Source organism: Rutidosis leptorrhynchoides, chromosome 5 (genome assembly GCF_046630445.1).
Source record: "Rutidosis leptorrhynchoides isolate AG116_Rl617_1_P2 chromosome 5, CSIRO_AGI_Rlap_v1, whole genome shotgun sequence".
In the NCBI taxonomy this organism is placed as follows: Eukaryota; Viridiplantae; Streptophyta; class Magnoliopsida; order Asterales; family Asteraceae; genus Rutidosis; species Rutidosis leptorrhynchoides.
Genome location: NC_092337.1, coordinates 402,803,761 through 402,827,454, shown reverse-complemented (window position 1 = coordinate 402,827,454; position 23,694 = coordinate 402,803,761). Strand labels below are relative to the sequence as shown.

Sequence of the window (23,694 nt, the reverse complement as noted above, 5' to 3'; positions counted from 1 at the left end):
TAAAAACAAGGAGAATATGACCTTACACGACTTATTTTACCTTAAGTGTATTCGAAACACTAGAAGCTTTGTTAATATCCCCTACTGTGTTGGTTTTTATCCATCCAAAGTGGTAGCAGGAATACATGACGGGGGAATAATAGGAGGAGGTATTTTTGTTACTCTCATTGGAGAGTATTTGGGTGTAGATAGGGACCAAGGGGGTCCACTTTTGGTATGTAGGGAACATGATGATACTTTAGGATTGAAGGTCTATCAAGGTGCTAAGGTATTAAAGAGCAGACGCAATCAGGCAGTACCATATGATGGTAATCATCCACAGGTAGAGAGAGGTTCAGATGAGGAAATAGAGGAAGCGGATGACATTAGGGATGTCATTAGGGAGGCTATGACTGACGTCTACCATCGTATAGATGAGGTAGAATTGACAAACGAGGATAGACATAGTCGATACGAGCAGTGGCACGCCTAGGATGTGTACGAGCATTCTAGGCAACGACAGCATGATAGATGGCACTATCATCAGCATCAGATCATGAGCCAACTATCACCTCAGGATCACTACGTACCGACCCGACCTGCTTACTATCCTCCACACCAGCCCATATGCAACCACCATTTACTCTCTACGACCCTAACCAGGCCTATCAGTACACCTATAACCAACCATGGAACCCGCCCAACGACATGAACTGGAACCCCTATCCAGATTGATATAGTTCCCGTTGGTGATTTTTATCTTTTTATTATTTTTATTTATTTATGTTTAAACATATTATATTGTGATACTTTAATGTAATGTTTAATATTTTTATTATTTTGTACCAATATTTCATATTTGATTTGAAAGTGGGATGTTAAGTCCCATTTCAAATTACCATGCATGTTATTATTTGTATGTATGTATTTTGTCAATTGTACACAACAGGGTAAAACAGCGCATTTTCAAAGACTGGCATTAAGTTCAGCAAAAGCTACTAATTTTGACGACAAAACGAAAAACAAATGTGATGTAACAACAAGACGGAATGAACAAATGATGTGCACCATTAATCATTCAGCAAACAAACGCCAATATGTTTGGAAACTTTGGTACAATTTAATCATTTTTCTACGCTAATCACCCTCAATAATTTAAATTGTTACTGATTTCTTGCAAATGAGGGCATTGCAAGATCTTAAGTGTGGGAAGGGGTTAAATTTTTTCGGATTTTTAAAATTTTTGACTTATACACTTGGTTACCATTAGAATCACTATTTAATAGTATTTTTACAAACTACTTACAATACTAGTAACGCAGTAGTTGTATTAGAATCTAGTGCTCTCTGATAATAAAGAACAGCCCTAGTCTTATATACTGACTACCCAATTCTAGTAAAATTTTTCAAAATTTTCAAATAAATGAATTCAAAATCATGTTTATACATATTTATGAACGATACAACTAGGTGTTAACACCGAAATTATTGTTACTTCGGAAAGGACTTAAATGGAGAAACAACCCAAAATGTTAGAATTTATTTAAAATGGAATAGAGGACAATAAAAAGGCAAAGAAAGGAAAATAAAAGCCAAGTGTGGGAAAAATTTACCAAGTTATTTAAAACATATATCACATATTTTTTACAAATAATTGAAGATACTTTTCTTTTGGACAAAATTAACCGTTTTACCCGGTAAATTGTAATATATTTGAAAGAAAGATGGATCTACACGATGAATCAATTCCATCATTTAATGGAAGTAAAGTCTTCCGAAAAAGAAACGCGCTTCTTGATTTAGGTCAGAAAGTTGTCGTCCAGACCAGTTGTAGAGTCTACGAAAAACCTTGAAAAGTTTTCTCGAAAATCAGCTGGAAATCCACGGACCTCAGCATCAAACAGGGTCGCCAAGTGGTCAGACTTATCCTAACCATGAGAGGATCTGTCTCGTAAAATGGGGAGGGCGCCGTGCAAACTAGCTTGATAAGACTAATGAATCAGATTCCCAGAAAGGATAATCTCCTTAAAGATCAAAAATCAGCTTTTAAGACTGATATTACGCAATCCTTGAGATTGACCTTAAAGATTGAGAATTCAAACTCATGGAATTCGATGATATCTAAACTCGAGCTTGAACGAGAAAATATTTTGATCATATTACAAACCGATTTGTTTTCTGAAAACCCATTTTCAATGCGTTCATTACCATTGAACGTAAAATCCTAGGAATTCACCTGGAATTCATTAGGTCACCTGAACCAAATTGGGTGTCAACCGTAAGAACGGTGGTTCTATAGCATGGTCAAAGACAGGACCTTGTGCCAGACCAAAAAAACTATAGGGTGAGCTTTACTATTGCTCCTACAAAGGATAGTAATTGCATCCGACACGATATAGACCATAATTAAAAGCATGTCACTAGACATTGCCTCAACAGTTGCTTGTTCAACGCTTTCCTTTACAACCGGACGGTAGTTTACCAAAAGGTAATATACGGAGTAAGTATACTGGACGTGTTGCTTTCCTAATACAATGTTAGCAAGTGGGTGACACAAAACCTCAAGTTTTGAGCTAAAATTTTCAAATCTGAAACCCACTAAACCCACAAAAATAATTTGCAAACACCGGTGAAGGGTTATTCCGGAAAACTTATCTAGGGTAAAAGCTAGATTAAATTTTTAAAAGATCAAATGTTTTCATAAAGATCCAATTTCCTAAAGGATCTAAATTTTCATAGTCATGTGGGACTGTAAACCACAACGTTACTATCATTGTTTATACCGCCAAATCGAAATCACTGATGTACAAAGTGTGAAGAATAAAGAAGTGATTCTTGTTTTTTTATTTCAAGACTATATTGCTTGAGGACAAGCACCGCTCAACTGTGGGAATATTTGATAATGCTAAAAACGAACATATATTTCATAACATTATCCCTCAAGAAAGACAATCTTTTAGTTGCAATTGTTCTATTTACAAGTGATATTCGTTTAAATAATAAAAGGTGAAGACAAAAGACAGATTCGACGAATTGAAGACGCAAACGACCAAAAAGCTAAAAAGTACAAAGTACAATCAAAGTGGTTCAAATTATTCATGAGAAACGTCTCAAAATTACAAGAGTACAAGACGCAAAACGCAAAGTACAAGATATTAATTTGCACGCAAGGACGTTCGAAAATCCGAAACCGGGACCAGAGTCAACTCTCAACGCTCGACGCAATGGACTAAAAATTACAAGTCAACTATGCACATGAATATAATATAATATATAATTAATTCTTAAAATTATATATATATTATATTATATATAAAACCGTCGGCAAACTAGGTGACAATCAAATGTGAGCTGGAATCCCAGGCCATGCGATCACATGGCCAGCAAGACCAAATGCCATGCGATCGCATGGGCCACTTTTTCTGGCCACATCCCTATAAAAGGCAGTCTGGTGCTCGAGTTTATCATACCATCTATCTCTCTATCTCAACGTTATATATATACATATATATATATATATATATATATATATATATATATATATATATATATATATATATATATATATATATATATATATATATTATAATTTTAATTTTAATTTTAATTTTAATAATAATAAGGGTATGTTAGCGAATGTTGTAAGGGTGTAAGTCGAAATTCTGTCCGTGTAACGCTACGCTATTATTAATCATTGTAAGTTATGTTCAACCTTTTTAAATTAATGTTTCGTAACTAAGTTATTATTATGCTTATTTAATGCAAAAGTAATCGTGATGTTGGGCTAAAATATTAAAGACGGGGTTATTGGGCTTTGTACCATAATTGGGGTTTGGACAAAAGAACGACACTTGTGGAAATTAGACTATGGGCTATTAATGGGCTTTATATTTGTTTAATTAAATGATAGTTTGTTAACATAATATAAAGATTTACAATTGGACGTACCTATAAATAACCATATACACTCGATCGGACACGATGGGCAGGATATTTATAAGTACTAATAATCGTTCATTTAACCGGACACGAGAATGGATTAATAGTCAATGGACTTATTAAAACAGGGGTGAATTATATACAAGGAAAATTGGTGTAATTATAGTTTAAGTCCCCAATTAGTTGGAATATTTGACTTCAGATATAAGAATAATTTGACGAGGACACTCGCATTTTATATTTATGACTGATGGACTGTTATGGAAAAAAACCCAGATGGACATATTGAATAATCCAGGACAAAGGACAATTAATCCATGGTAATAAACTAAAATCAACACGTCAAACATCATGATTACGGAAGTTTAAATAAGCATAATTCCTTTATTTCATATTTAATTGCACTTTTAATTATCGCACTTTAATTTATTGTCATTTTAATTATCGTACTTTTTAATTATCGCAATTTTATTTATCGTCATTTTATTTATCGCACTTTTATTTATCGCAATTTCATTATCGTTATTTACTTTACGCTTAAAATTAAGTTATATTTATTTTTAATATTTTACATTAGGTTTTAACTGCGACTTAAATTTTAAAATCGACAAACCGGTCATTAAACGGTAAAAAACCCCCCCTTTTATAATAATAAAACTACTTATATATATATATATTTATATTTTTACAAATACAGTTTTTAAAATATAGCGTTAAACTTGGCTAGCTCCTTGTGGAACGAACCAGACTTACTAAAAACTACACTACTGTACGATTAGGTACACTGCCTATAAGTGTTGTAGCAAGGTTTAGGTATATCCACTCTATAAATAAATAAATAACTTGTGTAAAATTGTATCGTATTTAATAGTATTTCGTAGTAAAATATAAGCTATTTCGTATACACCTCTACGCACATCACGCCCACAATACACTTCGAAGCTCATTGACCCATTCATTTCCATATAAGCCCAAGCGTACCTTTACCCCCTTTACATTATCCTGGTAGGTTACTTCACATTGCCCATTCGCCTGAGAGTGTGCGACCGAAGTGAAAGATTGCTTAATGTTCAGGTCTTTACACTAGGACCGGAATGGTTCTCCTTTGAATTGGGTTCCATTATCGCTGACGATTTCATTAGGAATACCAAACCTGCACACAATATCTTCTCAAAAGAAGTTGCGAATGCGCCTGCTAGTAATTTTTACCAATGCCTTCGCCTCCACTCGTGAAGTAATCAATTGCTACCACCAAGAATTTGATTCCCCCTGAGTAAACAATGATTGCATTAATACTGTGAAAGCACGTAGTTAGCATAGTATTATTTAGATAAATTATTCCACGCGTACCTGAGCACGCGGTAATTGGACCGACAATGTCGATGGCCCACTTGCAGAATGGCCAAGCTGCCGTTAATATTATCATAGGATGTCGCGGTGCTCTGCTGATGGGCACATGTTGTTGACATGATTGACATGTTCTCACGACCTCAGTTGCATATTTGTGAATGGTAGGCCAGTAATACCCAATGCGTATAACCTTTGCGGCTATAGTCCAATAGTCGGAGTGCAAAGCGCAATACCCTTCATGAACTTCTCTGGGCACTTCTTTCGCTTGATTTGGACCAATACATAACAGGCTTGGTCCAAGGAACAACTTTCTGTAAAGACCTCCATCCACCAAAGTGTACATGGGTGCTTTCATGTGTACCTTTCTTGCTTCCTTTTCGTCTATAGGGAGCATTCCCTCTACTAAAAATTTAAGTATAAGTGTCATCCAGTTTGGGCTTTCCTCCTCTATAGATACGATAGTAGACTTCTCATCAATAGATTTCTGCGTCAATTCTTATACCCATACATTTTTGTGTAAGTGATCAAAGGCTAGAGCAGCCAATTTGCTAAGCGCATCCACTTTCTTATTCTGACCCCTAGGTACATGCGTTAGTCAGAACACGTCAAACTCTTCTATCATCTTTTGTACAAGTTCCAGGTAGCTTTGCATAGAGGCATCATGTGCCTCAAATAACCCATTAACTTGATTTGCTACGAGTTGCGAGTCAACATATGCATCCAAATACTTAATACCCAACTGCTGCACTATACGCATTCCTGACAGCAGTGCTTCATACTCTAATTCATTGTTCGTGGCTGTGAATGCGAATCGAAACACATAAATGTGCTCTTCCCCCTCCGGACTTGTCAGAACTAACCCTGCGCCTGAACCCTTTGGGCCACAAGCTCCATCAGTATACAACTCCCAAGATTGACTTTCCAGAGGTTCGGTTGCGATACTTTCCTTTGACGCTTCTATCTCAACCGCAGTTTCAGTCAAGTAATATGCCAATATCTGTCCTTTGACCGCTGTTTGCGGAGAGAAGTTTATTTCGTGCTCCCGCAATTCTATGGCCCATTTAGCCAATCGCCTCAAAACTCAAGTTTGTACATCACATGTGATAATACAATCGTTGTCAGTACGCTGCATTTAATCTATGCATGCTAAAAGTGAGTTATAAGATTGCATTATACATAGGTAGCGCGTCCCGCGACTTGTACCTGTCTTATTGGTTAATCGGTCAATATCACTATCCGATGCGGTTGGAAATATTGACGCAACCTAAAGCTGTGTACACAAGCACGTATACCAGCTTTTCAATTGGAGTGTAATTGACCTCACTACCACTAAGAGTGTTACTGACAAAGTATACATGCATCTGTACCTGCATTTTAACGAATGGGTTGCACATACACATAAACATATAATTCTCTATGTATAAAAAATAAACAAAGCATGATACATACCTGCCCCCTATCTACGACAAGAACAGAGCTTTTGGCTTCCTTCGAAGTCGCGAGATACATCATCAATGTCTCTCTTGCCACTGTTGCGGTTAAAGTGGGCAGTTCTTTCAATAGCGCCTTCATCTCTAGAAAAGCTTTCTCGTCCTCCTCTATCCATTTGAAGTCTGACTTTTTTAATGAGTTCTTTAAAGTCTGGAAGAATGGCAAAGACCTCTCTACTGCTTTTGACAGGAAGCGTGTTAGCGCTGCTAATTTTCCTGTCAGACTTTGAACTTCTTTTCTGGACTTCAGTGACTACATCAGTTCCACCACTTCAATTTTCCTGAGATTCGCACAGATTCCTCTTGGGGTTACTATGTACCCCAAAAGTTTTCCCTCTTCTTCTTCGAAGCTGCACTTTACAGGGTTAAGTTTCATGTTGATTTTACGCAGGGAGTTGAACGTTTCAAGGATGTCATCCAGCAGTTGCACTTCCGTATTGCTTTTGATAACAAAATCATCAACATAAGCTTCAAGGTTCCTACGTTAATCATTAAACGCAGCATCGACCACCCGCTGATAAGTCGCGCCTGCATTTTTCATTGTAACAATAGATCCCTTGATCTGTATGGAACACAGTCTTATCTACATCAGCCTTTGCCATCTGAATCTGATGATACCCCTTATACGCATCCAAGAAATATTTATATCTGAACCCAGATGATGATTCAAGTTTCCAATCTATCTCCGAAAGAGGATAGTTGTCTTTGGGGAATTGATGTGCGTAGAGGTGTATACAAAATTGTTATATTTTTACAAGAAAATACTATTAAATACGATACAATTTTACACAAGTTATTTATTTATTTATAGAGTGGATATACCTAAACCTTGTTACAACACTTATAGGCAGTCCACCTAATCGTATAGTAGTGTAGTTTTTAGTAAGTCCGGTTCGTCCACAGGGAACTCGCCAAGTTTAACGCTATATTTTTTAAAACTATTTTTGTAAATATATAAATATATAAGTAGTATTATTATTATAAAAGGGAGTTTTTACCGTTTAATGACCGGTTTGTCGATTTTAAAACTTTAGTCGCAGTTAAAACCTAATGTAAAATATTAAAAATAAATATAACTTAATTTAAAGCGTAAAGTAAATGACAATAATTAAAGTGCGATAAATAAAATAACGGTAAATAAAATTGCGATAATTAAAAAGTACAATAATTAAAATGACAATAAATTGAAGTGCGATAATTAAAAGTGCAATTAAATATGAAATAAAGGAAATTAAATATGAAATAAAGGAATTATGCTTATTTAAACTTCCGTAATCATGATGTTTGACGTGTTGATTTTAGTTTATTACCATGGGTTAATTGTCCTTTGTCCTGGATTATTCAATATGTCCATACGGATTTGTCCATAATAGTCCATCAGTCATAATCATAAAATGCGAAAGTCTTCGTCAAATTATTCTTATTTCTGAAGTCAAATATTCCAACTAATTGGGGATTCGAATTGTAACAAGGTCTTAATACTTTGTTTAATGAATACACCAGGTTATCGACTGCGTGTAATCCAAGGTTTTATTACTTTGTTAACAATTACACCAATTACCCTTGTATGTAATTCACCCCTGTTTCAATAAGTCTATTAACTATTAATCCAGTTCCGTGTCCGGTCAAATGAATAATTATTAGTATTTATAGATATCCCGCCCACCGTACCCAGTCAAGCGTATGTGGTTATATATAAATACGTCAAATTATAAGTCTATATATTAAATTAACGAGGTATCATTTAGTTAATATAAAGCCCATTAATAGCCCATAGTCTAATTTTCACAAGTGTCGTTCTTTTATCCAAACCCCAATTATGGTCCAAAGCCCAATTACCCAATTTTAATATTTAGCCCAACATCACGATTACTTCGGCATTAAATAAGCATAATAATAACTTAGCTACGAGACATTAATTTAAAAAGGTTGAACATAACTTACAATGATTAATAATAGCGTAGCATTACACGGACAGAATTTCGACTTACACCCTTACAACATCCGCTAACATTCCCTTATTATTAGAATTAAAATTAAAATTAATATATATATATATATATATATATATATATATATATATATATATATATATATATATATATATATATATATATATATATATATACGTTGATAGATGAAGAGAAAAAGATGTATTAAAACTGGCCAAAACACGCGAAATTTATAGGAGTGTGGCCTGCTACAGGAGCCATGCGATCACATGGTTTTCCTTCTTCCTGGCCATGCGATCGCATGACCAGTTGAGAGAGTTCACAAGTTGTTGTTTGCTTCTTGCCGACGATTTTTAAATAATAATATAATATATAAATAATTTTAAGAATTATTTAAATATTATATTATATTTGTGTGCATAGTTGACTTGTAATTTTTAGTTCGTTGAGTCGCGCGTTGAGAGTTGACTCTGGTCCCGGTTCCGGATTTTCGAACGTCTTTGCGTACAATTTAATATCTTGTATTTTGCGTTTTGCGGCTTGTACTCTTGTAATTTTGAGACGTTTCTCACCAATAATTTGAACCACTTTGATTGTACTTTGTACTTTTTAGCTTTTTGGTCGTTTGCATCTTCAATTCGTCGAATCTATCTTTTGTCTTCACCTTTTATTATTTAAACGAATATCACTTGTAAATAGAACAATTGCAACTAAAAGCTTGTCTTTCTTGAGGGATAATGCTATGAAATATATGTTCGTTTTTAGCATTATCAAATATTTGCACACTTGAGCGTTGCTTGTCATCAAGCAATATTGTTTTGAAATAAAAATAATAGAATTACTTCTTTATTCTTCACACTTTGTACATCAGTGATTTCTATATGGAGGTATGAACAATGGTAGTAACGATGTGGTTTACAGTCCCACATGACTATGAAAAATTAGATCCTTTAGAAAAACCTTGTATTAGGAAAACCACACGTCCATTTTACTTGCTCCGTATAATACCTTTTGGTAAACTACCGTCCGGTTGTAAAGGAAAGCGTTGAACAAGCAACCGTTAAGGCAATGTCCCCTGACATGCTTTTGTTCATGGTCTAAAATGTGTCGGATGCAATTACTATCGTTTGTAGGAGCAATAGTAAAGCTCACCCAATGGTTTTTTGGTCTGGCACAAGGTCCTGTCTTTGACCATGCTATGCAACCACCGTTCTTACGGTTGACACCCGATTTTAGTTCAGGTGACCTAATGAATTCCAGGTGAATTTCTAGGATTTTACGTTCAATGGTAATGAACGCATTAAAAATGAGTTTTTCAGAAAACAAATCGGTTTGTAATTTTGATCAAAATATTTTCTCGTTCAAGCTCGAGTTTAGATATCATCGAATTCCATGAGTTTGTAATTCTCAATCTTTAAAATTCAATCTCAAGGATTGAGACATATCAGTCTTAAAAGCTGATTTTTGATTTTTTAAGGAGATTATCCTTTCTGGGGATCTGATTCATTAGTTTTATCAAGCTAATTTGCACGGCGCCCTCCCCATTTTACAAGACAGATCCTCTCATGATTAGGATAAGTCTGACCACTTGGCGACCCTGTTTGATGCCGAGGTCCGTGGATTTCCAGCTGATTTTCGAGAAAACTTTTCAAGGTTTTTCGTAGACTCTACAACTGGTCTGGACGACAACTTCCTGACCTAAATCAAGAAGCGCGTGTCTTTTTCGGAAGACTTTACTTCCTTTTAATGATGGAATTGATTCATCGTGTAGATCCATCTTTTCTTTCAAATATATTATAAGAAATTGGGTAAAACTGATAAAATTGTCCAAAACAAAAGTATCTTCAGTTATTTGTACAGAAATATGTGATATATGTTTTAAATAACTTGGTAAATTTTTCCCACACTTGGCTTTTATTTTTCTTTCTTTGCCTTTTTGTTGTCCTCTATTCCATTTTAAATGAATTCTAATATTTTGGGTTGTTTCTCAATTTATGTCCTTTCCGAGGTAACAATAATTTCGGTGTTAACACCTAGTTCTATCGTTCATTAATATGTATAAACATGATTTTGAATTTATTTAATTGAAAATTTTAAAAATTTTACTAGAATTGGGTAGTCAGTATATAAGACTAGGGCTGTTCTTTATTATCAGAGAGCACTAGATTCTAATACAACTACTGCGTTACTAGTATTTTTAATGATAACCAAGTGTTTAAATTAAATTTTTTTTAAAAATCCGAAAGAATTTAACCCCTTCCCACACTTAAGATCTTGCAATGCCCTCATTTGCAAGAAATCAGTAACATTTTAAATTATTGAGGGTGATTAGCGTAGTGACCCGAACTTTTCCATGTTTATATATATATATATTAAATGAAATTGTTATTTACATGATTAAGTGTTTCCAACATGTTAAGCAATCAAACTTGTTAAGACTTGATTAATTGAAATAGGTTTCATATAGACAATTGACCACCCAAGTTGACTGGTGATTCACGAACGTTAAAACTTGTAAAAACAATATGATGACATATATATGGTTATATATATAGTTAACATGATATTATGATAAGTAAACATATCATTAAGTATATTAACAATGAACTACATATGTAAAAACAAGACTACTAACTTAATGATTTTGAAACGAGATATATATGTAACGATTATCGTTGTAACGACATTTAATGTATATATATCATATTAAGAGATATTTGTACATCATAATATCATGATAATATAATAATTTAAAATCTCATTTGATATTATAAACATTGGGTTAACAACATTTAACAAGATCGTTAACCTAAAGGTTTCAAAACAACACTTACGTGTAACGACTAACGATGAATTAACGACTCAGTTAAAATGTAGATACATGTAGTGTTTTAATATGTATTCATACACTTTTGAAGGACTTCAAGACACTTATCAAAATACTTCTACTTAATAAAAATGCTTACAATTACATCCTCGTTTAGTTTCATCAACAATTCTACTCGTATGCACCCGTATTCGTACTCGTACAATACACAGCTTTTAGATGTATGTGCTATTGGTATATACACTCCAATAATCAACTCTTAGCAGCCCATGTGAGTCACCTAACACATGTGGGAACCATCATTTGGCAACTAGCATGAAATATCTCATAAAATTACAAAAATATGAGTAATCATTCATGACTTATTTACATGAAAACAAAATTACATATCCTTTATATCTAATCCATACACCAACGACCAAAAACACCTACAAACACTTTCATTCTTCAATTTTCTTCATCTAATTGATCTCTCTCAAGTTCTATCTTCAAGCTCTAAGTGTTCTTCATAAATTCTACAAGTTTTAGTTTCATAAAATCTAGAATACTTCCAAGTTTGCTAGCTTACTTCCAATCTTGTAGAGTGATCATCCAACCTCAAGAAATCTTTCTTATTTATAGAAAGATATCTTTCTAATATAAGGTAATACTCATATTCAAATTTTGATTCAATTTCTATAACTATAACAATCTTATTTCGAGTGGAAATCTTACTTGAACTTGTTTTCGTGTCATGATTCTACTTCAAGAACTTTCAAGCCATCCAAAATCCTTTGAAGCTAGATCAATTTGTCTCTTTTCCAGTAGGTTTATCCACAAAACTTGAGGTAGTAATGATGTTCATAACATCATTCGATTCATACATATAAAGCTATCTTATTCGAAGGTTTAAACTTGAAATCACTAGAACATAGTTTAGTTAATTCTAAACTTGTTCGCAAACAAAAGTTAATCCTTCTAACTTGACTTTTAAAATCAACTAAACACATGTTCTATATCTATATTATATGCTAACTTAATGATTTAAAACCCGGAAACACGAAAAACACCGTAAAACTGGACATACGCCGTCGTAGTAACACCGCGGGCTGTTTTGGGTTTGATAATTAAAAACTATGATAAACTTTGATTTAAAATTTGTTCTTCTGGGAAAATGATTTTTCTTATGAACATGAAACTATATCCAAAAATCATGGTTAAACTCAAAGTGGAAGTATGTTTTCAAAATGGTCATCAAGACGTCGTTCATTCGACTGAAATGACTACCGCTTACAAAAATGACTTGTAACTTATATTTCTGACTATAAACCTACACTTTTTATGTTTATATTCAAAAATAGAGTTCAATATGAAACCATAGCAATTTGATTCACTCAAAACGGATTTAAAATGAAGAAGTTATGGGTAAAACAAGATTGAATATTTTTATTTTTGTAGCTACGGGAAATATTAACAATTCTATACAAATCATATCCTAGCTAACTTATATTGTATTATACATGTATTCTAATATATTATGTAATCTTGGGATACCATAGACACGTACGCAAATGTTTTGACATATCATATCGACCCATGTATATATATTATTTGGAACAACCATAGACACTCTATATGCAGTAATATTGGAGTTAGCTATACAGGGTTGAGGTTGATTCCAAAAATATATATACTTTGAGTTGTGATCTAGCCTGAGACGTGTATACACTGGGTCGTGGATTGATTCAAGATAATATATATTGATTTATTTCTGTACATCTAACTGTGGACAACTAGTTGTAGGTTACTAACGAGGACAGCTGACTTAATAAACTTAAAACATCAAAATGTATTAAAAGTGTTGTAAATATATTTTGAACATACTTTGATATATATGTACATATTTGTTATAGGTTCGTGAATCAACCAGTGGCCAAGTCTTACTTCCCGACGAAGTAAAAATCTGTGAAAGTGAGTTATAGTCCCACTTTTAAAATCTAATATTTTTGGAATGATAATACATTCAGGTTTTATAAATGATTTACAAAATAGACACAAGTACGTGAAACTACATTCTATGGTTGAATTATCGAAATCGAATATGCCCCTTTTTATTAAGTCTGGTAATCTAAGAATTAGGGAACAGACACCCTAATTGACGCGAATCCTAAAGATAGATCTATTGGGCCTAACAAACCCCATCCAAAGTACCAGATGCTTTAGTACTTCGAAATTTATATCATATCCGAAGGGTGTCCCAGAATGATGGGGATATTCTTATATATGCATTTTGTTAATGTCAGTTACCAGGTGTTCACCATATGAATGATTTTTATCTCTATGTATGGGATGTATATTGAAATATGAAATCTTGTGGTCTATTGTTACGATTTGATATATATAGGTTAAACCTATAACTCACCAACAATTTTTGTTGACGTTTTAAGCATGTTTATTCTCAGGTGATTATTAAGAGCTTCCGCTGTCGCATACTTAAATAAGGACAAGATTTGGAGTCCATGCTTGTATGATATTGTGTAAAAACTGCATTCAAGAAACTTATTTTGTTGTAACATATTTGTATTGTAAACCATTATGTAATAGTCATGTGTAAACAGGATATTTTAGATTATCATTATTTGATAATCTACGTAAAGTTTTTTTAAATCTTTATTGATGAAATAAAGGTTATGGTTTGTTTTAAAATGAATGCAGTCTTTGAAAAACGTTTCATATAGAGGTCAAAACCTCGCAACGAAATCAATTAATATGGAACGTTTTTAATCAATAAGAACGGGACATTTCAGTTGGTATCAGAGCGTTGGTCTTAGAGAACCAGAATTTTGCATTAGTGTGTCTTATCGAGTTTGTTAGGATGCATTAGTGAGTCTGGACTTCGACCATGTTTACTTGAAAAATGATTGCTTAACAAATTTTGTTGGAAACTATATATTTTTAACATGTGAATATTATGTGATATATTAATCTCTTAACGTGTTTGATATTATGTGATAGATATCTACCTCTAGAACAAGTCCCATTGAATCACCTAATAATAATGAAGAGTCAAATGTAAATTGGAATGATTCGTGGACTAATTCACATGTTCCCGAAGAGGAACCGGAAGAAGAGTCGGAACCGGAAGAATAATCGGAACCGGAAGAAGAATCGGAATCGGGAGAAGAAATAGAACCAGTGGGGGAAATAATAAAATGGTTAAGTAGAAGAAAATCCTCAACCAACCGACCAAAGTTAATTATGGTCAATGGTGTTTTCGCCAAGGAAGCAAAGTATTGGGAGGATTACCAATTCTCCGATGAATCGGATCCCGACAAGGATTCCGATGATGTTATAGAAATTACCCCAACACAATTTAATAAGGCAAAAGAGAACAATAAGGGAAAGGACATAAAAATAGAGAAAATTGATTCCAAACCCGATGAACTTTATATGTATCGTCAACACCCGTATTTCTTAAGTTGTGACAATAACCTGGGAACCTCTAAACCACCAGGTTTTTCTAAACCAATGTGGAAAACGACGGCTCGTATTAGGGGAACATCATATATCCCTAGAAACTTGGCAAAACGAACCAAAACCGAAGAAGAAGAAATGAGCTAGTCGGAATAAGATAGTTGTATTCGTGTGGTATAATATATGTAATATAGTGTGCTTATGCTTTATGATATATGTAAAAATTTCTTGTATTAATAAGTATTTTTTTTATGAATCTAACTCTTGTCTATTTTACAGTATAAAAACACAAAATGGATAGAAAACCTAATATTTTAAGAGACCTACCCAGAGACATGATTGATGAAATCTTGTCTAGAGTCGGTCAGAATTCCTCGACACAACTATTTAAGGCGAGATCAGTTTGTAAGACATTCGAAGAACGTTCCAAGAATGCCTTGGCTTATAAAAGGCTTTCGTTCGAAAGATGGGGGATATCACATTGGGAAATCCATAAGTTACGATGTGTTTACTTTGACGCATATATTGCGGGGAACTCAAATGCTATTTTACACAACGGGTTAAGAAATTATTTTGACTCAATATATCCGAATATAGAACTTCGTGATTTAGAAAAAGTGGCTAACATGCAACATAAAGAAGCATGTTATGCTTATGGGTTAGTAATGTTTGCTTTTCACCAAAGTGAGAACAAGAACATCGGGCTACAACTATTAAACAAAACGTTCCCACAAGTGACGAAGTCAGTAATTGGGGTAAGAAATGAGGTTTTTAGGTTATTATGAGACTGTTGGACATTACGTAACCTTCATCCTTTTGACGACGTTACAACACATTGTCTTACTATCGGTCACAACGGTTATGTTCCACAAAACCAAGAATGGGAAGTGGTATTAGTAAAACCAGAATGCATGACTTTTTTCTGGACGTATGAATTACGTTTATTTATTGCCTTTGCTGAACGCCTTATTTATTAACTAGAATTATCTTCGCAACTACTTTGTATCAAAGTTTTATGTGCTATATTTCATGCTATATGTAAAATAGCGGTATTGTAAGTTTGCAAGTTATTGTATAAAGGTTTGAATATGATATATATTTTTTTGTGATTAGTTTTTCATATAGAATTGTAGTAGTTGAAATGGTATGTTAGCTACTATGTATGAACTTAACGGGTAGGTACTACCCGAATTAAAGAGTATAAAACGCTAATATGAAGAAAGAGCTTTTATAAATAAGTTCATATTACGCTACAAAATACTATTGACTACTCTTGATATTCTATATGATTAACTCGTTTCATTTAACTATTTTGAAGGAAATGGCACCGACTACTCGACACACCTTGAATATGAGCGAAGAGGAATTTCGTGCCTTTGTTGCTTCAAACATAGCCGCAGTACATGCCGCGCTACATACCAACAATAACTCTGAATCCAGCAATACAGCTAACGGTGCAAGAAATCGTGTAGGATGCTCCTACAAGGAATTCACTACCTGCAAACCTTCAGAATTTGATGGGACCGAAGGACCAATCGAATTGAAACGATGGACCGAGAAAGTTGAATCGGTCTTTGCCATAAGTAAGTGTGCTGAAGGAGACAAAGTGAAGTACGCTACGCATACCTTCACAGGTATTGCGTTAACATGGTGGAATACCTATCTAGAACAAGTAGGACAAGATGCTGCTTACGCGCTACCGTGGTCAGCATTCAAGCACTTGATGAACGAGAAGTACCGTCCTAGAACCAAGGTCAATAAGCTCAAGTCAGAACTTAGAGGGTTACGAACACAGGGATTCGATATTACTTCGTACGAAAGACGATTCACAGAATTGTGCCTATTGTGTCTGAGAGAGTTCGAAGATGAGGAAGAGAAGATCGACGTGTTTGTGAAAGGGTTACCGGAGAGAATCCAAGAAGATATAAGTTCACACGAGCCTGCCTCCATACAAAAGGCATGTAGAATGGCTCACAAACTAGTGAACCAGATTAAGGGAAGAATTAAAGAACAGGCAGCCGAAGAGGCTAACGTGAAGCTAGTCAAAAGAAAGTGGGAGGAAAACGGTGATAAGAGTCACCAAAACAACAACAACTGTCCCAACAATCGCAACATCAATTGCAACTACAACAAATAGCAGAACAACAACAACAACAACTACAACAATCATTCCAATAACAATAACAACCGCAACAACAACAACAACAATCAGAAGCAGCTATGCCAAAGGTGTGAAAAGTATCACTCGGGGTTCTGCACCAAATTTTGCAACAAGTGTAAAAGAAATGGTCATAGCGCGGTGAAGTGTGAGGTCTACGGACCATGGGTTAACAGAACGAAAGGAACAAATGGTGTCGGAATGAGTAATGGCGGAGCAAGTAGTGTCGGAGCAAGTTATGCCAATGTAGTTTGTTATAAATGTGGAAAACCGGGCCACATTATTAGAAATTGCCTGAACCAGGAGAACAAGAATGGACAAGGCCGCAGAAGAATTTTCAATATTAATGCGGCAGAGGCACAGGAAGACCCGGAGCTTGTTACGGGTACGTTTCTTATTGACAATAAATCTTCTTACGTTTTATTTGATTCGGGTGCGGATAGAAGCTATATGAGTAGAGATTTTTGTGCTAAATTAAGTTGTCCATTGACGCCTTTTGATAGTAAATTTTTACTCGAATTAGAAAATGATAAATTAATTTCAGCTGATAATATATGTCAGAATCGAGAAATTAAACTGGTTAGCGAAACCTTTAAGATTGACTTGATACCAGTAGAGTTAGGGAGTTTTGATGTGATAATCGGTATGGACTAGTTGAAAGAAGTGAAAGCAGAGATTGTTTGTTACAAAAATGCAATTCGCATTATATGAGAAAAAGGAAAACCCTTAATGGTGTACGGAGAAAAGGGCAACACGAAGCTACATCTTATTAGTAATTTGAAGGCACAAAAACTAATAAGAAAAGGTTGCTATGCTGTTCTAGCACACGTTGAGAAAGTACAAACTGAAGAAAAGAGCATCAATGATGTTCCCGTCGCAAAAGAATTTCCCGATGTATTTCCGAAAGAATTACCGGGATTACCACCACATCGATCCGTTGAATTTCAAATAGATCTTGTACCAGGAGCTGCACCAATAGCTCGTGCTCCTTACAGACTCGCACCCAGCGAGATGAAAGAACTGCAAAGCTAATTACAAGAACTTTTAGAGCATGGTTTCATTCGACCAAGCACATCACCGTGGGGAGCTCCTGTTTTGTTTGTCAAGAAGAAAGATAGTACATTCAGATTGTGTATCGACTACCGAGAGTTGAACAAACTTACCATCAAGAACCGCTACCCACTACCGAGAATCGACGACTTATTTGATCAACTACAAGGCTCGTCTGTTTATTCAAAGATTGACTTACGTTCCGGATATCATCAAATGCGGGTGAAAGAAGATGATATTCCAAAGACTGCTTTCAGAACACGTTACGGTCATTACGAGTTTATGGTCATGCTGTTTGGTTTAACTAATGCACCAGCTATGTTCATGGACCTTATAAACCGAGTGTGTGGACCATTCCTTGACAAGTTTGTCATTGTTTTCATTGATGACATACTTATTTACTCAAAGAATGACCAAGAACACGGTGAACATTTGAGAAAGGTGTTAGAAGTATTGAGGAAGAAAGAATTGTACGCTAAGTTTTCAAAGTGTGCATTTTGGTTGGAAGAAGTTCAATTCCTCGGTCACATAGTGAACAAAGAAGGTATTAAGGTGGATCTGGCAAAGATAGAAACTATTGAAAAGTGGGAAACCCCGAAAACTCTGAAACACATACGCCAGTTTTTAGGACTAGCTGGTTACTACAGAAGGTTCATCCAAGACTTTTCCAGAATAGCAAAACCCTTGACTGCATTAACGCATAAAGGGAAGAAATTTGAATGGAAGGATGAACAAGAGAAAGTGTTTCAGTTATTGAAGAAAAAGCTAACTACGGCACCTATATTGTCATTTCCTGAAGGGAATGATGATGTTGTAATTTATTGTGACGCATCAAAGCAAGGTCTCGATTGTGTATTAATGCAACGAACGAAGGTGATTGCTTATGCGTCTAGACAATTGAAGATTCACGAACAAAATTATACGACGCATGATTTGGAATTAGGCGCGGTTGTTTTTGCATTAAAGACTTGGAGGCACTACTTATATGGGGTCAAAAGTATTATATATACCGACCAAAAAAGTCTTCAACACATATTTAAGCAGAAACAACTAAATATGAGGCAGCGTAGGTGGATTGAATTGTTGAATGATTACGACTTTGAGATTCGTTACCACCCGAGAAAGGCAAATGTGGTAGCCGACGCCTTGAGCAGGAAGGACAGAGAACCCATTCGAGTAAAATCTATGAATATAATGATTCACAATAACCTTACTACTCAAATAAAGGAGGCGCAACAAGGAGTTTTAAAAGAGGGAAATTTAAAGGATGAAATACCCAAAGGATCGGAGAAGCATCTTAATATTCGGGAAGACGGAACCCGGTATAGGGCTGAATGGATTTGGGTACCAAAATTTGGAGATATGAGAGAAATGGTACTTAGAGAAGCTCATAAAATTAGATACTCAATAAATCCTGGAACGGGGAAGATGTACAAGGATCTCAAGAAACATTTTTGGTGGCCGGGTATGAAAGCCGATGTTGCTAAATATGTAGGAGAATGTTTGACGTGTTCTAAGGTCAAAGCTGAGCATCAGAAACCATCAGGTCTACTTCAACAACCCGAAATCCCGGAATGGAAATGGGAAAACATTACCATGGATTTCATCACTAAATTGCCAAGGACTGCAAGTGGTTTTGATACTATTTGGGTAATAGTTGATCGTCTCACCAAATCAGCACACTTCCTGCCAATAAGAGAAGATGACAAGATGGAGAAGTTAGCACGACTGTATTTGAAGGAAGTCATCTCCAGACATGGAATACCAATCTCTATTATGGCAGATTTATTTCAAGATTCTGGCAGACATTACAGTAAGCATTAGGAACTCGTCTAGACATGAGTACTACCTATCATCCACAAACTGATGGGCAGAGCGAAAGGATGATACAAACGCTTGAAGACATGCTACGAGCATGTGTTATTGATTTCGGAAACAGTTGGGATCGACATCTACCGTTAGCAGAATTTTCCTACAACAACAGCTACCATTCAAGCATTGAGATGGCGTCGTTTGAAGAACTTTATGGTAGAAAGTGCAGTTCTCCAATTTGTTAGAGTGAAGTGGGGGATAGACAGATTACGGGTCCGGAGATAATACAAAAAACTACCGAGAAGATCATCCAAATTCAACAACGGTTGAAAACCGCCCAAAGTCGACAAAAGAGCTACGCTGACATTAAAAAAAAAGATATAGAATTTGAAATTGGAGAGATGGTCATGCTTAAAGTTACACCTTGGAAAGGCTTTGTTCGATTTGGTAAACGAGGGAAATTAAATCCAAGGTATATCGGACCATTCAAGATTATTGATCGTGTCGGACCAGTAGCTTACCGACTTGAGTTACCTCAACAACTCGCGGCTGTACATAACACTTTCCACGTCTCGAATTTGAAGAAATATTTTGCTAAAGAAGATCTCACTATTCCGTAAGATGAAATCCAAATCAACGAAAAACTTCAATTCATCGAAGAACCCGTCGAAATAATGGATCGTGAGGTTAAAAGACTTAAGCAAAACAAGATACCAATTGTTAAGGTTTGATGGAATGCTCGTAGAGGAGCTGAGTTCACCTGGGAATGAGAAGATCAGATGAAGAAGAAATACCTGCATTTATTTCCAGAAGATACGTCAACACCTCCAACTGCTTAAAATTTCGGGACGAAATTTATTTAACGGGTAGGTACTGTAGTGACCTGAACTTTTCCATGTTTATATATATATTAAATGAAATTGTTATTTACATGATTAAGTGTTTCTAACATGTTAAACAATCATACTTGTTAAGACTTGATTAATTGAAATAGGTTTCATATAGACAATTGACCACCCAAGTTGACCGGTGATTCACGAACGTTAAAACTTGTAAAAAATATATGATGACATATATATGGTTAAATATATAGTTAACATAATATTATGATAAGTAAACATATCATTAAGTATATTAACAATGAACTACATAAGTAAAAACAAGACTACTAACTTAATGATTTTGAAACGAGACATATATGTAACGATTATCGTTGTAACGACATTTAATGTATATATATCATATTAAGAGATATTCGTACATCATAATATCATGATAATATAATAATTTAAAATCTCATTTGATATTATAAAAATTGGGTTAACAACATTTAACAAGATCGTTAACCTAAAGGTTTCAAAACAACACTTACATGTAACGACTAACGATGACTTAACGACTCAGTTAAAATGTATATACATGTAGTGTTTTAATATGTATTCATACACTTTTGAAAGACTTCAATACACTTATCAAAATACTTCTACTTAACAAAAATGCTTACAATTACATCCTCGTTTAGTTTCATCAACAATTCTACTCATATGCACCCGTATTCGTACTCGTACAATACACAGCTTTTAGATGTATGTACTATTGGTATATACACTCCAATAATCAGCTCTTAGCAGCCCATGTGAGTCACCTAACACATGTGGGAACCATCATTTGGCAACTAGCATGAAATATCTCATAAAATTACAAAAATATGAGTAATCATTCTTGACTTATTTACATAAAAACAAAATTACATATCCTTTATATCTAATCCATACACCAACGACCAAAAACACCTACAAAACTTTAATTCTTCAATTTTATTCATCTAATTGATCTCTCTCAAGTTCTATCTTCAAGTTCTAAGTGTTCTTCATAAATTCTACAAGTTCTAGTTTCATAAAATCAAGAATACTTCCAAGTTTGCTAGCTTACTTCCAATCTTGTAGAGTGATCATCCAACCTCAAGAAATCTTTCTTAATTACAGTAAGATATCTTTCTAATATAAGGTAATACTCATATTCAAACTTTGATTCAATTTCTATAACTATAACAATCTTATTTCGAGTGGAAATCTTACTTGAACTTGTTTTCGTGTCATGATTTTACTTCAAGAACTTTCAAGCCATCCAAGATCCTTTGAAGCTAGATCCATTTGTCTCTTTTCCATTAGGTTTATCCACAAAACTTGAGGTAGTAATGATGTTCATAACATCATTCGATTTATACATATAAAGCTATCTTATTCGAAGGTTTAAACTTGAAATCACTAGAACATAGTTTAGTTAATTCTAAACTTGTTCACAAACAAAAGTTAATCCTTCTAACTTGACTTTTAAAATCAACTAAACACATGTTCTATATCTATATGATATTCTAACTTAATGATTTAAAACCTGGAAACACGAAAAACACCGTAAAACTGGACATACGCCGTCGTAGTAACACCGCGGGCTGTTTTGGGTTTGATAATTAAAAACTTTGATAAACTTTGATTTAAAAGTTGTTCTTCTGGGAAAATGATTTTTCTTATGAACATGAAACTATATCCAAAAATCATGGTTAAACTCAAAGTGGAAGTATGTTTTTCAAAATGGTCATCAAGACGTCGTTCTTTCGACTGAAATGACTACCTCTTACAAAAAAACTTGTAACTTATATTTCCGACTATAAACCTATACTTTTTTATTTTTAGATTCATAAAATAGAGTTCAATATGAAACCATAGCAATTTGACTCACTCAAAACGGATTTAAAATGAAGAAGTTATGGGTAAAACAAGATTGGATATTTTTGATCTTTTTAGCTACGGGAAATGTTTAACAAATCTATACAAATCATATCCTAGCTAACTTATATTGTATTATACATGTATTCAAATATATTAGGTAATCTTGGGATACCATAGACACGTATGCAAATGTTTTGACATATCATATCGACCCATGTATATATATATTATTTGGAACAACCATAGACACTCTATATGCAGTAATGTTGGAGTTAGCTATACAGGGTTGAGGTTGATTCCAAAAATATATATACTTTGAGTTGTGATCTAGCCTGAGACATGTATACACTGGGTCGTGGATTGATTCAAGATAATATATATCGATTTATTTCTGTACATCTAACTGTGGACAACTAGTTGTAGGTTACTAACGAGGACAGCTGACTTAATAAACTTAAAACATCAAAATGTATTAAAAGTGTTGTAAATATATTTTGAACATACTTTGATATATATGTACATATTTGTTATAGGTTCGTGAATCGACCAGTGGCCAAGTCTTACTTCCCCACGAAGTAAAAATCTGTGAAAGTGAGTTATAGTCTCACTTTTAAAATCTAATATTTTTGGGATGAGAATACATGCAGGTTTTATAAATGATTTACAAAATAGACACAAGTACGTGAAACTACATTCTATGGTTGAATTATCGAAATTGAATATGCCCCTTTTTATTAAGTCTGGTAATCTAAGAATTAGGGAACAGACACCATAATTGACGCGAATCCTAAAGATAGATCTATTGGGCCTAACAAACCCCATCCAAAGTACCGGATGCTTTAGTACTTCGAAATTTATATCATATCTGAAGGGTGTCCCGGAATGATGGGGATATTCTTATATATGCATCTTGTTAATGTCGGTTACCAGGTGTTCACCATATGAATGATTTTTA

General features: G+C 34.4%; 1 protein-coding gene across 1 annotated transcript in view; it reads right to left on the bottom strand.

The window, feature by feature from the left end:
- Nucleotides 1-5,113: 5,113 nt before the first annotated feature.
- LOC139849893 (uncharacterized) overlaps nucleotides 5,114-23,694 on the bottom strand; it is a 41,364-nt gene continuing 22,783 nt past the window's right edge. Inside the window, exons 2-6 of the mRNA XM_071839508.1 lie at nucleotides 6,718-7,011; nucleotides 6,547-6,635; nucleotides 5,900-6,341; nucleotides 5,269-5,752; nucleotides 5,114-5,187 (exon numbers count right to left, since the gene is read on the bottom strand). Of these exons, the coding sequence (XP_071695609.1) occupies nucleotides 5,114-5,187; nucleotides 5,269-5,752; nucleotides 5,900-6,341; nucleotides 6,547-6,635; nucleotides 6,718-7,011 (1,383 nt within the window). The remainder of the gene's footprint in view (nucleotides 5,188-5,268; nucleotides 5,753-5,899; nucleotides 6,342-6,546; nucleotides 6,636-6,717; nucleotides 7,012-23,694) is intronic.